Source organism: Contarinia nasturtii, unplaced genomic scaffold (genome assembly GCF_009176525.2).
Source record: "Contarinia nasturtii isolate CC-2019 unplaced genomic scaffold, AAFC_CNas_1.1 Cnas_scaffold_1500, whole genome shotgun sequence".
Classification (NCBI taxonomy): Eukaryota; Metazoa; Arthropoda; class Insecta; order Diptera; family Cecidomyiidae; genus Contarinia; species Contarinia nasturtii.
Genome location: NW_022198836.1, coordinates 371,952 through 383,570, shown reverse-complemented (window position 1 = coordinate 383,570; position 11,619 = coordinate 371,952). Strand labels below are relative to the sequence as shown.

At 31.4% G+C, this 11,619-nt stretch overlaps 2 protein-coding genes across 5 annotated transcripts in view; one reads left to right on the top strand and one right to left on the bottom strand.

Moving 5' to 3' along the window:
- The first annotated feature begins 102 nt into the window (after positions 1-102).
- Positions 103-6,410, top strand: LOC116346409 (ras-related GTP-binding protein C). The gene is made up of 8 exons (XM_031776445.1): positions 103-214; positions 330-429; positions 3,472-3,522; positions 4,689-4,726; positions 4,793-4,907; positions 5,094-5,494; positions 5,691-5,833; positions 5,992-6,410. The coding sequence occupies exons 1-8, from the start codon at positions 212-214 to the stop codon at positions 6,320-6,322; spliced, it is 1,182 nt and encodes a 393-aa protein (XP_031632305.1). The 5' UTR covers positions 103-211; the 3' UTR covers positions 6,323-6,410.
- LOC116346408 overlaps positions 6,372-11,619 on the bottom strand; it is a 14,033-nt gene continuing 8,785 nt past the window's right edge. For all 4 annotated transcript variants that reach the window (XM_031776440.1, XM_031776441.1, XM_031776442.1 and 1 more), the window contains 5 exons: positions 8,125-8,234; positions 7,913-8,059; positions 7,658-7,835; positions 6,957-7,521; positions 6,372-6,865 (listed from right to left, as the gene is read on the bottom strand). In XM_031776440.1, the coding sequence (XP_031632300.1) occupies positions 6,846-6,865; positions 6,957-7,521; positions 7,658-7,835; positions 7,913-8,059; positions 8,125-8,234 (1,020 nt within the window). In that variant the 3' untranslated portion in view covers positions 6,372-6,845. The remainder of the gene's footprint in view (positions 6,866-6,956; positions 7,522-7,657; positions 7,836-7,912; positions 8,060-8,124; positions 8,235-11,619) is intronic.

The following is an 11,619-nucleotide window of genomic DNA, read 5'->3' as shown; positions in this document are numbered from 1 at the left end:
ACAGCGCTTATGATTTCGTATTCGAACTTGTGATTTTCGTATTCGAAAAAAAAAACAAGTGACATTGACAGTCATATTATACGTAATAAATTAGTCTGGTTATATTTATTGTGAAGAGTATAGTGAGTTTATGATAATTTTCGTTTGAAACTCATATAAAAAAAATTATAAATCGAATAAATAATTAATCTGTATAAATTAAAAATTACAAATGGTGAGTTTTACATAAATTTAGCTATTGCGCTTGGATAAATAAAAAGTTCATTGCTATATAGAAAAATATAGAGTAGCTACAAATCTCTAATTTTTCCATTATTTTCTTCTGATAGAGCTACCAAGACAGTGGAGAAGAGCAAGGTGGAGCTTATTCAAATGAAGTGGGCTCATTTCCAAGAGATTTCGGATACACACCATTTTCCGAAAGTGAATGTAATAATCGGGGCATACTTACTTAAAAATTACTATTCCATTAGTCTACAATTCCAGATCCATTCCCTCGATTCTGTTCCATTATCATCATTCACATTAATTCTATAATATGTGCAATGAGATTTTCAAATGACGATGATGATGATGGAAACAGAAATATTTTTGAAATTGAGAGAAAGAGAGAGAGTGTGTGTGTGTGTGTGACTGAGTAAGTGAGAGATGATTGAGAAACCATTAGAATGTAAGAAATTATTTAGTTTGACCACACATAAACGCACACACATATGAAAGAAACAAAAATCGCAACATCATATAACAAATTGCTGACAAATATTTGAGATTTGGTAGTAGAGAGATGAGCTATTGTTACACACAACAGCATCGGAGCAACATCACATCGGGAACATGGTGCAGCGAATGTACTGAGATACGATAGCAGAGAGATTCTGGTTAGTAGATTTGAATATTGTGTTTAGGCACAACTTCGTACTTTTGGTACAAAACCTTTATTTTTGGTGATGGAATTGGAATTTTTGGTCAATGAATTTCGAAAATGCCGAACAAGTATTGATTTATGCGATCGAAAGATATGAGCTAAATACGGAATTAATCGTGGAAATGGACATGAGGCAACACATTTGGAGATATTTCAAGAATTTGACGACGAGAACGGCCACAACGGTAACAGCAACCAGTGCCACGCGGTTATTTTTATACACACTGCATCTGACCACTAAACTAAAGAACCTGTGACAAATGTCATACTAACTGTCAAATTCAAATACAATTTCTCATGGGAAGGAAAGAGACAAACATATGGAGTGACACAAGTTCTACCAATCGACATTAATCTCTTTCACCATCAACATCATCATCATATTTTCTACGACAGGTACAAGGACGTTTACGAATTGTTGAATTTGCAATGTGTAATCCGCATCGAAATTGGTCAGAGATTGTGGCGGTGCCACAATCAAGCAATGTCAAACATCATGCAAGATTCCATACAGGAGGATTCGTACTGCTAACGAATCTCTTGTATACAAATGAGAGTGGTGATAAAATACAATCTCGCAGAGGTCGGTGGTCGCATGCCCGACATAATGCATTTTGGCGTATATTCGTAAAATTGGACAAAATAAATAAGCCGAGTCAAAAACATTTCTTTTCTCCACCGATGGATGTTTAGCCCATTTGAAAATCATTCGGCGATCCAGGAACGTCAACAACAGTGTTTGGTTAAGATTTCTTATCTCGTTTGAGATAGTAAGATAAGATAAGATAGATACTATCTTTTATCTTATATAGATGATTTTAGAAACTTAAAAAATCATCTTATCTTTTGGATTTTTTTGGTATCTTATCTTTATTTTTTAAGATAAATAATAAGATATTTTGGTCATTTATTTAAAAAAATTTCATCAATTGTCGGTATGATTAATTTATTCATTGAAGCGAAAATGATCAATTTCATGACCCGATTCGTCAAAATTATATTCGAATTCTTCGTTATCAAATTCCATTACACGCTCATTGAAATCAAGTTGATTGCATTCAAGAAATTTCGAGAAATTCACCTTCGTATTGCATAAATGGCATAAGCTCGAAACGCTTTGAAAAAGGTGCTTCCACCATCCGTAACAATACGTGTTATTTTGTGCACTGCTAGATCATATTTTTTAAAGGCGTTTATAAGTATTTTGGTCAAAGCATCGTCATTTATCAAAAAGATAAGATGAAAATCTTGAAAATATCTAGTTGAATTTCGGACAATTGAGATACTATCTCAAAAGTATCTACATACATTTCAGATATCTTTACCAAACACTGACAACACCAACAACAATAATGACAATAATGCAGTTCCAAATCCAAAACAATCGATCTGGTGCCGCTAATCATTCAACGTTCTTACGATTCAGAGAACTTATGGGGGTCGTACGCAAAGATTTAGCGACTGATAATGATTTTTTTTTTCTGAAATCATCGAAAGATTGGCACCATAAGACCCGTTTTTTACCCACCAATACAAACTGAATCGATTTACGGATGCTATAGAGAAAAAATGTCGTGAGCTGCGCGGAAATAGCCAAATTTATGGGGAAATGTCATCGAAGAAAAGTACCGACTACCGTACTTATCTTGAATACCAGCTGGATGTACTCGTATTCAACAAATTATGCGAGGTTTATATTTTTTTCGATTTGATTTCATTTCATCTTATTGTTGTTTGTTAGGGTGCTTCATTTTCTGCACATTTTGCAGAATTAAGTCAGCTATGTCCCATCTATCTATCCCATAAATGTGTTTTTAAAATTTTAAGATAGGCATTCCAGGTGACCTTTGAATGGAGACATGTATGAAATTCCCCATTTTTTTCCATTTCACGCCACTCTCGGTTTTTTTATGTCACAAAAATCACTTGGGAGAATACATGGATCTCAAATTTGATGACACCATCTTATTCTACGTTCAAATACCTTTCCAATGGTGTATCACTAGTCACCCTACGCTTCCGTTTGAAACGAAATTAAGAGTAGAATCCGATGATGTATAAAAATTTGAAAAAATATTTCCGAAAATGTACAAAAAACTAAGCACCCTATGTGTTACAGGTAAAGTAACAAAAACGTGTTGTTCGTTCGTAGGCAATATAAATAACATTTTTGTTCATTCGTAGAAATTTAAAAATTAAATTGTGTTCGTTCGTAGGAATTGAAAAAAAAATTGTTCGTTTGTTCGTAGCGATTTTTTATTTCAAATTTTCCTACCAATCTAACCAAAATCTCAATGATACCAAGACGTAGTAGCAGACGATGCTAATAAGTACTAGAAATAGTAAGCATATCAATGTTTTCCTCTTCTACAGTGATCAACGATCTCAACACTACTACTACTACTACCAAATCTCAAATTAAAGCAATGTTGTTGTGGTCATTGCTTTTGCGCTAAAACTTTTTTTTATAATTTCATTTTCTATTCTATTCCATTACTTATTCATTAATTTCCATTTTTTATTCTATTCTATGTGATTGACCCTAGGTAATACATCATTGAATAATGATGAACAAAAGCCACGTATTTTATTGATGGGTTTGTATCGATCTAGATTCACTTAAAACAAATACTATTTCATTACTTTATAATTGTTATCCATTAGGGTGGTTCGATTTTTGGGAAAACACAGAATGGGCTATAGTTATAAGTTATGGAAAAATATGAATATGACCTTTTTTCGATATATTTGAAATCACAGGTCTAGCGCCTCGATGGGTACATTTTTTGACATTTGACCAAAAATTTAAATTTTTCAAAATGTTCAACACATTTTTTCTGGTTCGTAACGCTGCTAATTAACAACAGAATTCAACAGAATTGTTTTTCAAGATATAGGAAGGAACTTTTCTTTTAGTGGTCATCGTTTATTCCTTCTAAAATGCATCTGTAATGCCCTAATCAGAATATTTCAACACGGAAACATACCATATTGTAGAAGAAATGACTTTTTGGTGCATAGACAAATTTCAACAAATTGGGTATTTTCGACATTAATTGTACGTGTAAAATCTGAATTATTCATCAAACAAAATACTCTATTCGACATCCTCAAGATGTTACAGGGTGACTCGGACATTTTCAGCAAGATCAGACCACCCCAATAATAAATTAAATTTTTGTTTCGTCGGGTCATTTTTTTTAAATGTTCAGCAGCGTTTCGTAAAAAATGTTAAAAAATCGACCCTTCAAAGCGCTTCCTGAGGCAAATTTTTCAATTTTTTTCAGATTTGTCATATAAATGTATAACTAATAGCATAAATACACTAAAATTTGAAGTGGTTTCCGGTTAAACTCGCAAAATTTCGCCTCGCTTCGCTCGCTAACACGAATTTTTACTTGTTTCTCTCATAAAAACTTGTTATTTTAATTTTTCCACATAAATACCCTCTCCCCTCCGCGAGACCATGTGCATGTGTAACTATAGCCAGTATCTCATTCTGTATTTGCCCGAAAATCGAACCACCCTCAATGTGAGGAAATGACAGCGAATTTTAAAATTTGCACGCTGTTTAGTTTCGATTTGAGTTGTTGAATTACATTGACGTCCCCTTTGAAATTCGGGGCGCCACCGTTGGCTCAAAGAGACTTAAAGTCTAGACATTCTCTCATTGACCTATCCATTAAGTCGATAATTTTTCCATTTTCTTTGCGTGTTGATTAATTTGCATTATTTCCATTTTTCTTTTTTTATTAACCGCCAGGTTTACGAAGATCAGGAAAAAGTTCTATTCAGAAAGTGGTAATAATAATAATATGATATAAAACTTTAGTTATAATTAATATTAATAATGTGATAATTTTATAGGTTTTTCATAAAATGTCACCGAATGAAACCTTATTTCTTGAGTCAACCAATAAAATTGTTAAGGACGATATAAATAACTCAAGTTTTGTACAATTTCAAATTTGGGATTTTCCAGGTATTCAGTGTTCAATAATGTTCAGAACATCACAATTATATTTACTTTTCATGAATCAAAACAGAGCTATGTAAATGAAATATGCTTTGAACGTGAACTATGCATGTAAAATGAAAATGTCTCCTTCAAAAAACGTATAAAATAATTTTAATAAAACACGTTTTAATTTTGTTTTTAAACCACCAGGTCAGATAGATTTTTTTGATCCTGGATTTGATTCTGAAATGATATTTAAGGGCTGTGGTGCCTTAGTATTTGTCATCGATGCCCGTGATGACTACATTGAAGCTCTAACGAAATTGAATAAAACTGTTTTAAAAGCACACGCTGTGAATAAACAGATAAAATTTGAAGTTTTTATTCACAAAGTTGATGGCATAAGTGATGACCTAAAAATGGAAACACAACGTGATATACATCAACGCGCATCAGACGACTTGGTTGACGCTGGATACGATCGCATACATTTGAGTTTTCATTTAACATCAATATACGACCACTCTATTTTCGAAGCATTTTCAAAAGTTGTACAGAAGCTAATACCACAATTGCCAAAATTGGAGAATTTATTGAATATCTTCATAACTGTAAGTTCAAAGGATATTAATGAATATGATTAGTTCAAAATCTGAAAGATAGATTCTAAATTAATAGATTACCAGAAAAGGTTTTTTGAGAAATATTTTGAATGATCGCCAAATCTCATTGCATATGGCTAAATTTAAAAGATTCAGGTAGACCCTTACTACGTCAGATAATAGTTTTATCAATTTCAAATTTCAGAATTCGGGCATTGAAAAGGCCTTCCTATTTGATGTGGTTTCTAAAATTTACATAGCAACCGATAGCTCACCAGTGGATATGCAATCCTATGAACTTTGTTGCGACATGATAGATGTTGTCATCGATTTATCTTCAATATATGGGTTAGCAATAAATTACAAATATCATTTTCATTTCATTTATAGTTTCGAAACTAGATCAGCTTTCAATGATCAAAGTTCAAGTCTTATAAAGTTGAATAACAGAACCGTCCTGCGTTAATCATAATAATTTATATATATTCATTTCATTTCGTTTACAGTTCCGATTCTGGAACAGCTTTCGATGATCAAAGTTCAAGTCTGATCAAATTGAATAACAGCACCGTCCTGTATCTGAGGGAAGTAAATAAGTTTCTTGCCTTAGTTCTGATCCTTCGAGAGTATAGCTTTAGTCGCCAAGGAGTTATTGATTTCAATTTCCTTTGCTTTAAAGAGGCAATCCACAAAGTTTTCGAAATAAAAAAGTGTGCAGAAATCTATGAAGAGGATGATGTCGAGGAGGAAGATGTTGACGAAGACAACTTAGATGAAACTGCAGATGATGAACCTTTTGACCGAAGCCAATACATTCAAACCAAATTTGAGTCATAAAGTGTTTAAAAAAATCGATTAAGACATATGCATATAAAAAAATTCTGAATAAAATTTATGGAGTTGTTTACTGTGACATAAAATCAAAGAGTACAGAGTGAAGAATTTTATTTGATCATATATTTTGTTTCAAAAATTCAAACAAATAAAGTATTAAGTATTAGCGATAAAAAAATGACTGCGTTTGACATCTTGGCTCCTTGTTTTTGATTTGGACGAGATTGTGTTTTTGTGCAACAAATCAAAGCAGAATCTTCTTCTTATCTCCACTCGGTAAACACCATTTTCATATCTCGATAAATAATTATGACTTTTTTTCTTTCAAACTCTTTATTAAATCATCTCTTTGGCATAAAGTTTCTCTCTATATTCAATTGATAATGATAAGTGATCATACAGTTTATTGGTGTGGTTCATATTAATAAATTTTATTTTTAAAGTATGTTGCTTTAACAGATGGGGTCATCCATATATATGAAGCACTGGTCATATTATTCCATCTTTGGCCAATTTAGAGCATTTTTTAAATATAAACATAACTACCTAAGGGAAGAATCAAAACAAAAGAAAAGAACGAATAATAAAAAAAAACGAATGAATGAATATGAATGGTAATAATGAAAATTATAGCTACCATATCCCAAAGATGGATTATTTTTTACTGCCTCACGAACAATATTTAGATTTGAACTTGAAATCATTGAATGTCTATTTGTTGCGTTATGTGATGTAGAATTTGGTGATGTTTTGTACGTGCCCCGATCCATTTTCCATCCCAAACCGAGTGATGAAAATGAATTGCAGACCGTACTAATTTCTCGAATATTGTAGACAGGTTGATATTTATTAATGCACAATGTTTTTTTCGACTTCACATCGTCGTCTAAATGACATTCATTTTGGTTTAGATTGTCGGTGGTTGGAACACGTGTTAATTGTGCAAAGCTTAATTCACGCACACAATTTTTGTGACATGCAGCTTTATTGGTTGTATATCGACGGGTATTGGCATTTTCAGCGTTAGTCTTTGTTGTTTTATTGTCAATAGACGACGGCAACAACTGCCTTCGTCGTGGATAATGTAGATTTTTTCGTACAATAAAATGAAATTGTTCACTGCGCTGAGCTCTTTGCATTTGTACTCGAAGTGGATAATCATCTTCGTGTAATTTGCGCTGACTCTCTTGAGAAGGACATACCTGAAGGAAGAATCATTAGATTTTTTTTTTCAAGTTACAATGATATTAATCATAAGTGAAAACATGTTAATCATTATCATTCAGGGTGAAAACGTTTCACTGAAAAGGCAAAATCAAAAACTATGCTAATTTTTACCTCATACAATGAAAATTGTTCTACTGGTTCATCTAAATTGAAGCATGATAATAGCAGTGTGAGTAAGTCGTCGGTGGTTGTTTCTTCGGATATAAATAAACATTTGTATAACGATGTTGGCTGTAAAACAGATGTATGAACTCGAACTAAACCACCAGGTTTAATTTGAAGGCAAAATCTACGGAATAGAAAAATGAAATATTTATTAAAGATATGTTAATAATTATTTCATAATATCTAGAAAAAACAAATAACCGTGAATCTCCTTTTGGGTGACAAGCCGCCAAAACGCCAGGCCGAGCGTCATCATCCAATTTAAGAACTCTCTTAACTCCTGCTTTTCGTACCGTTACTTCCATGGAGAGGTAAAATAGTCGTGAGTCTCTCTGTCGCATTTTACATCTAAACAAAAGTATTACAGATATTTCGGATTTTTTTTTTTTTAATTTTATTATCCAAAATCATACTTGCGTAAAATTTGTGTAACAACATCTTTACTAGTTGTATCCCATTGAATTCCCAATGTTTTATATTCAATATCCAATTTTAGGCACCCAGTATATACTTTAATTGTAGTCTGAAAAATTAAAGACGATATATTGTTTTTATGTTTGGTAAAATCAGTTCAGCTTAAATTAGGTTTAATTCAGTACGTTTTTGCACTTTTTTTGTTCATCTGCACGTACAAAATTTAAAATATTGGTTCTCGCTTTTAGTCTCAAACATTAAAACATAATACAGTGAATCTAATATTTTTGGTAGACAAAATTTTGCATGACACACTCCACTCACACTCCATTCGTATATGAATCCTATGTTAGTGGAGAGTTTCTCTGCTTACTTTGCTTGTTATTTTGTCTATCAAAAAAATTAGATTCACTGTACTAATCTATAATAAATATGCAATGTTCAAGTTTTTATTACTATTAAGCAGAGAGTAGAAAACGCTGCCGCTATAGTAATACTATATTAACAGTGCCTATAAATAGTTACTATTTGTACACATTTCGATTGTGTGACTACATCAATTTTTGCGAACTCCAATGTGAACAATGTAACTCTTTGTATGTAGATTTTAAATACAAAGAGTCGCATTGTTCACATTAGAGTTCGCAAAAATTGTTGTGGTCACACAATCGAAATGTGTACAAATAGTAACTATTTATAGGCACTGTTAATATAGTATTACTATAGCGGTAGTGTTTTCTACTCTCTGCTATTAAGGAAAAAATTTCACCAGTCGATTTGTTCAAAAATGTATGTAAATATGTATTCCCATATGAGTAGTCTCAGAAAATCATATTTACAAATGATTGTTGTTTTTATGTTATATTTTTACATATGGCACATATTTTGGAGGAAAGAAACACTTGTGAGTGAAAACCGAAACAAAGTACAATAGAATGTCTATCAAGTTTGTCTTGTTTTGTCTATTTTCGGCTTTCTTTCACTTAACATTGTCATGTTTTATACTTTGAAAAAGTGAAAAGGTTCATCGTAGTCTACCATTTTTGGATAAGATAGAAAAAGGAAGATATCATAAATCCGTCTAGTGTCACATAAACGTGTATAAATGTAGCCATCGTATGTATGATATGTGATGTGTGGAATGTATATGCGGTATTGTGGAATGTTTTTATATGTTAATATACTTTAGAAAACCAGACATAATTAACCGAATAACATTTATATTATTATGTACACTATATAGTATATTATATACATCAATCTCTGAAACACTAAACCGCTGCAACATGTAAATGGAAGGTAGTATTCATCCATCTATGTGCTCTTACTTGAGATTCACATAGAATTGAACGTTTTGATTGAATAAAAAGACATTCATATTTTGTATATTTCCTTACTTCTAACGTTTAAAACATATTTCCAATGGAAGTATTTGACAGAGATTTTGTATATAAATAGGAATTTTTAATTTCACCAAGTTATCAAATATTTCAGAACGAAAATTGTACGACAAAATTTGTTTGTCAAACATTTTATCACTACCATTGTAAATTTATGATGCAAAAACCTTATTGCGCACATTTCAAAATATTCATAATTAAAAAAAAAAAACTACGTTTACTCACATAATTTTTCTCATGTTTAGTAACAACAAGTCTTATATTTACACAATGTATTTCATTGCGTGGGACTTTCGAAAGTTGTTCGTCTCAATTTATAAAAGGCTTATACTTTTTTATTACGATATCAAGTAAAAAAGTTGCATTGCATTTAAAAAGAAATAGAAAATATTTTTACCAGTGCTTCAGTAGAAATATTAATGTTGAAGACTCTTAAAGAGTTGTCAAATGATTGTCCCATTCTATACAAAACTTTATCTGTCAACACTTGATTTCTCTTCTCTCTTTCAAGATTTTTCAAATAAATCTGGATTGAATACAATAAAAGCGGCATTTCAAACTGTAGATTTCTTGACCTAAAGGCATCAACATAGTTTTAAGCATTTAAACATCTATTGTTTTGCCCCTTTTCAACACATAAACATCAAAACACATCCAGAATTTAATTTAGCGATTACGATGTCCCTACCCTTTCACTTATGAAATATTCAATTCCTCTTGTACTATGCAAAGATGTACTTCAGAATGAAAAAAAAAATGTATATAAAAAGTGATTACATCGCTGTAGGAGATGTCTTTCACCGGAAGTGTTGCATTTTAATGTGTATTCACACGCTGGCAAAAATGAACGTTCCTATTGATAACATTTACAGCCATAATGTATATGCTTTTAGGCTGTTAACTCATTTATTCATTTCCCTCTTGTGGTATGTAATGCATATATATGTATACCTTTCTTGGTATACCTTACCAAGATTCGCTGCATAGGCGTGTGCATTGTGCAAGCTATAATATTATAATAACTACAGTTCAATTAATTCAATCAGCAACCATTGTAATAAGATGGTTTCGATGCTTTGAATCAGAGTAAAACAGTAGATGTTTTTATATTGTAGTTGTTTTTGTATTGTATAATTGAGACTTTCAACATCTGCAGTGCAGAGCAAATATGTTAATACAATATAGTATATTATATTGTATGTAACGTGCTGAAAACAGATGAGAGATGACAATGCATTGTTATTATTAATTTCATAATGAGATCATCTTAATTTACGCTAGTAAAATTTGTAGCATAATCTAAGAATAGAAATTTGGTTTTTGTTCTATTCAATCATGACACAAATATTTTCAATTTCAAGAATTAAACATAAGAAAAAAATAAAGGAAAAAAGAGATTAATATCATTGAAACGTTCGTAAATACGTTCGTTCGTTCGTTCGTAGCATTTTTCATTTACATTTTTTTATCCGAACAACGAACGAACAAAATGTAAATAAAAAAACACGACAAACGATCAAACGGTTCGTATGTGTTCGTGGACAGCTCTGGCTTAAATTTGTCTACAATTATAGTACTTTTTTACTTATGATTCATTCTTGTGAGTCGTTTTATAAAATATCATACATTGTGATCATACAATTTTTCATGTTTCATTTCTGTTACATATAAATAATTTGAGTAATAATATTTTTCAAGCATAGGACATCAGCGAAATTCATTAAATTGTGATAATGAATGAGTCGAGGTTACAAACATTTCATTGTATGCAAAATTATCTCATTAAAAAATTATTTTTACGCTACCTTGAGAAATTGCATCGTTATTTTATGAAGAAAGAAAAAACAATCAAAAGAAGAGTGGTTTATTGCACTTTTCCCTTAATAGTTTGTTGTTCCCTTAAAATTTTGAAAATGTACAACTACATGAAATTTTAACTGGCATGATTTATCCTAGGATTTATCACAAAAAATATTGTCCTTTTTAATTGAGAAAAAAGAGATAAAAAACTGACTCACAAAAGTGGAAATCAAAATAACACGTTTCATACACACACGGGAATAATGTATAGATTATTAGTATAAATGATTTTTT

Bases quoted from the DNA above. Each gene is read 5' to 3' on its own strand.
- LOC116346409 (XM_031776445.1), top strand. The intron at 4,908-5,093 runs GTATTCAGTGTT...TTAAACCACCAG, and splicing joins TCAAATTTGGGATTTTCCAG to GTCAGATAGATTTTTTTGAT. The intron at 5,834-5,991 runs GTTAGCAATAAA...TTTCGTTTACAG, and splicing joins GATTTATCTTCAATATATGG to TTCCGATTCTGGAACAGCTT.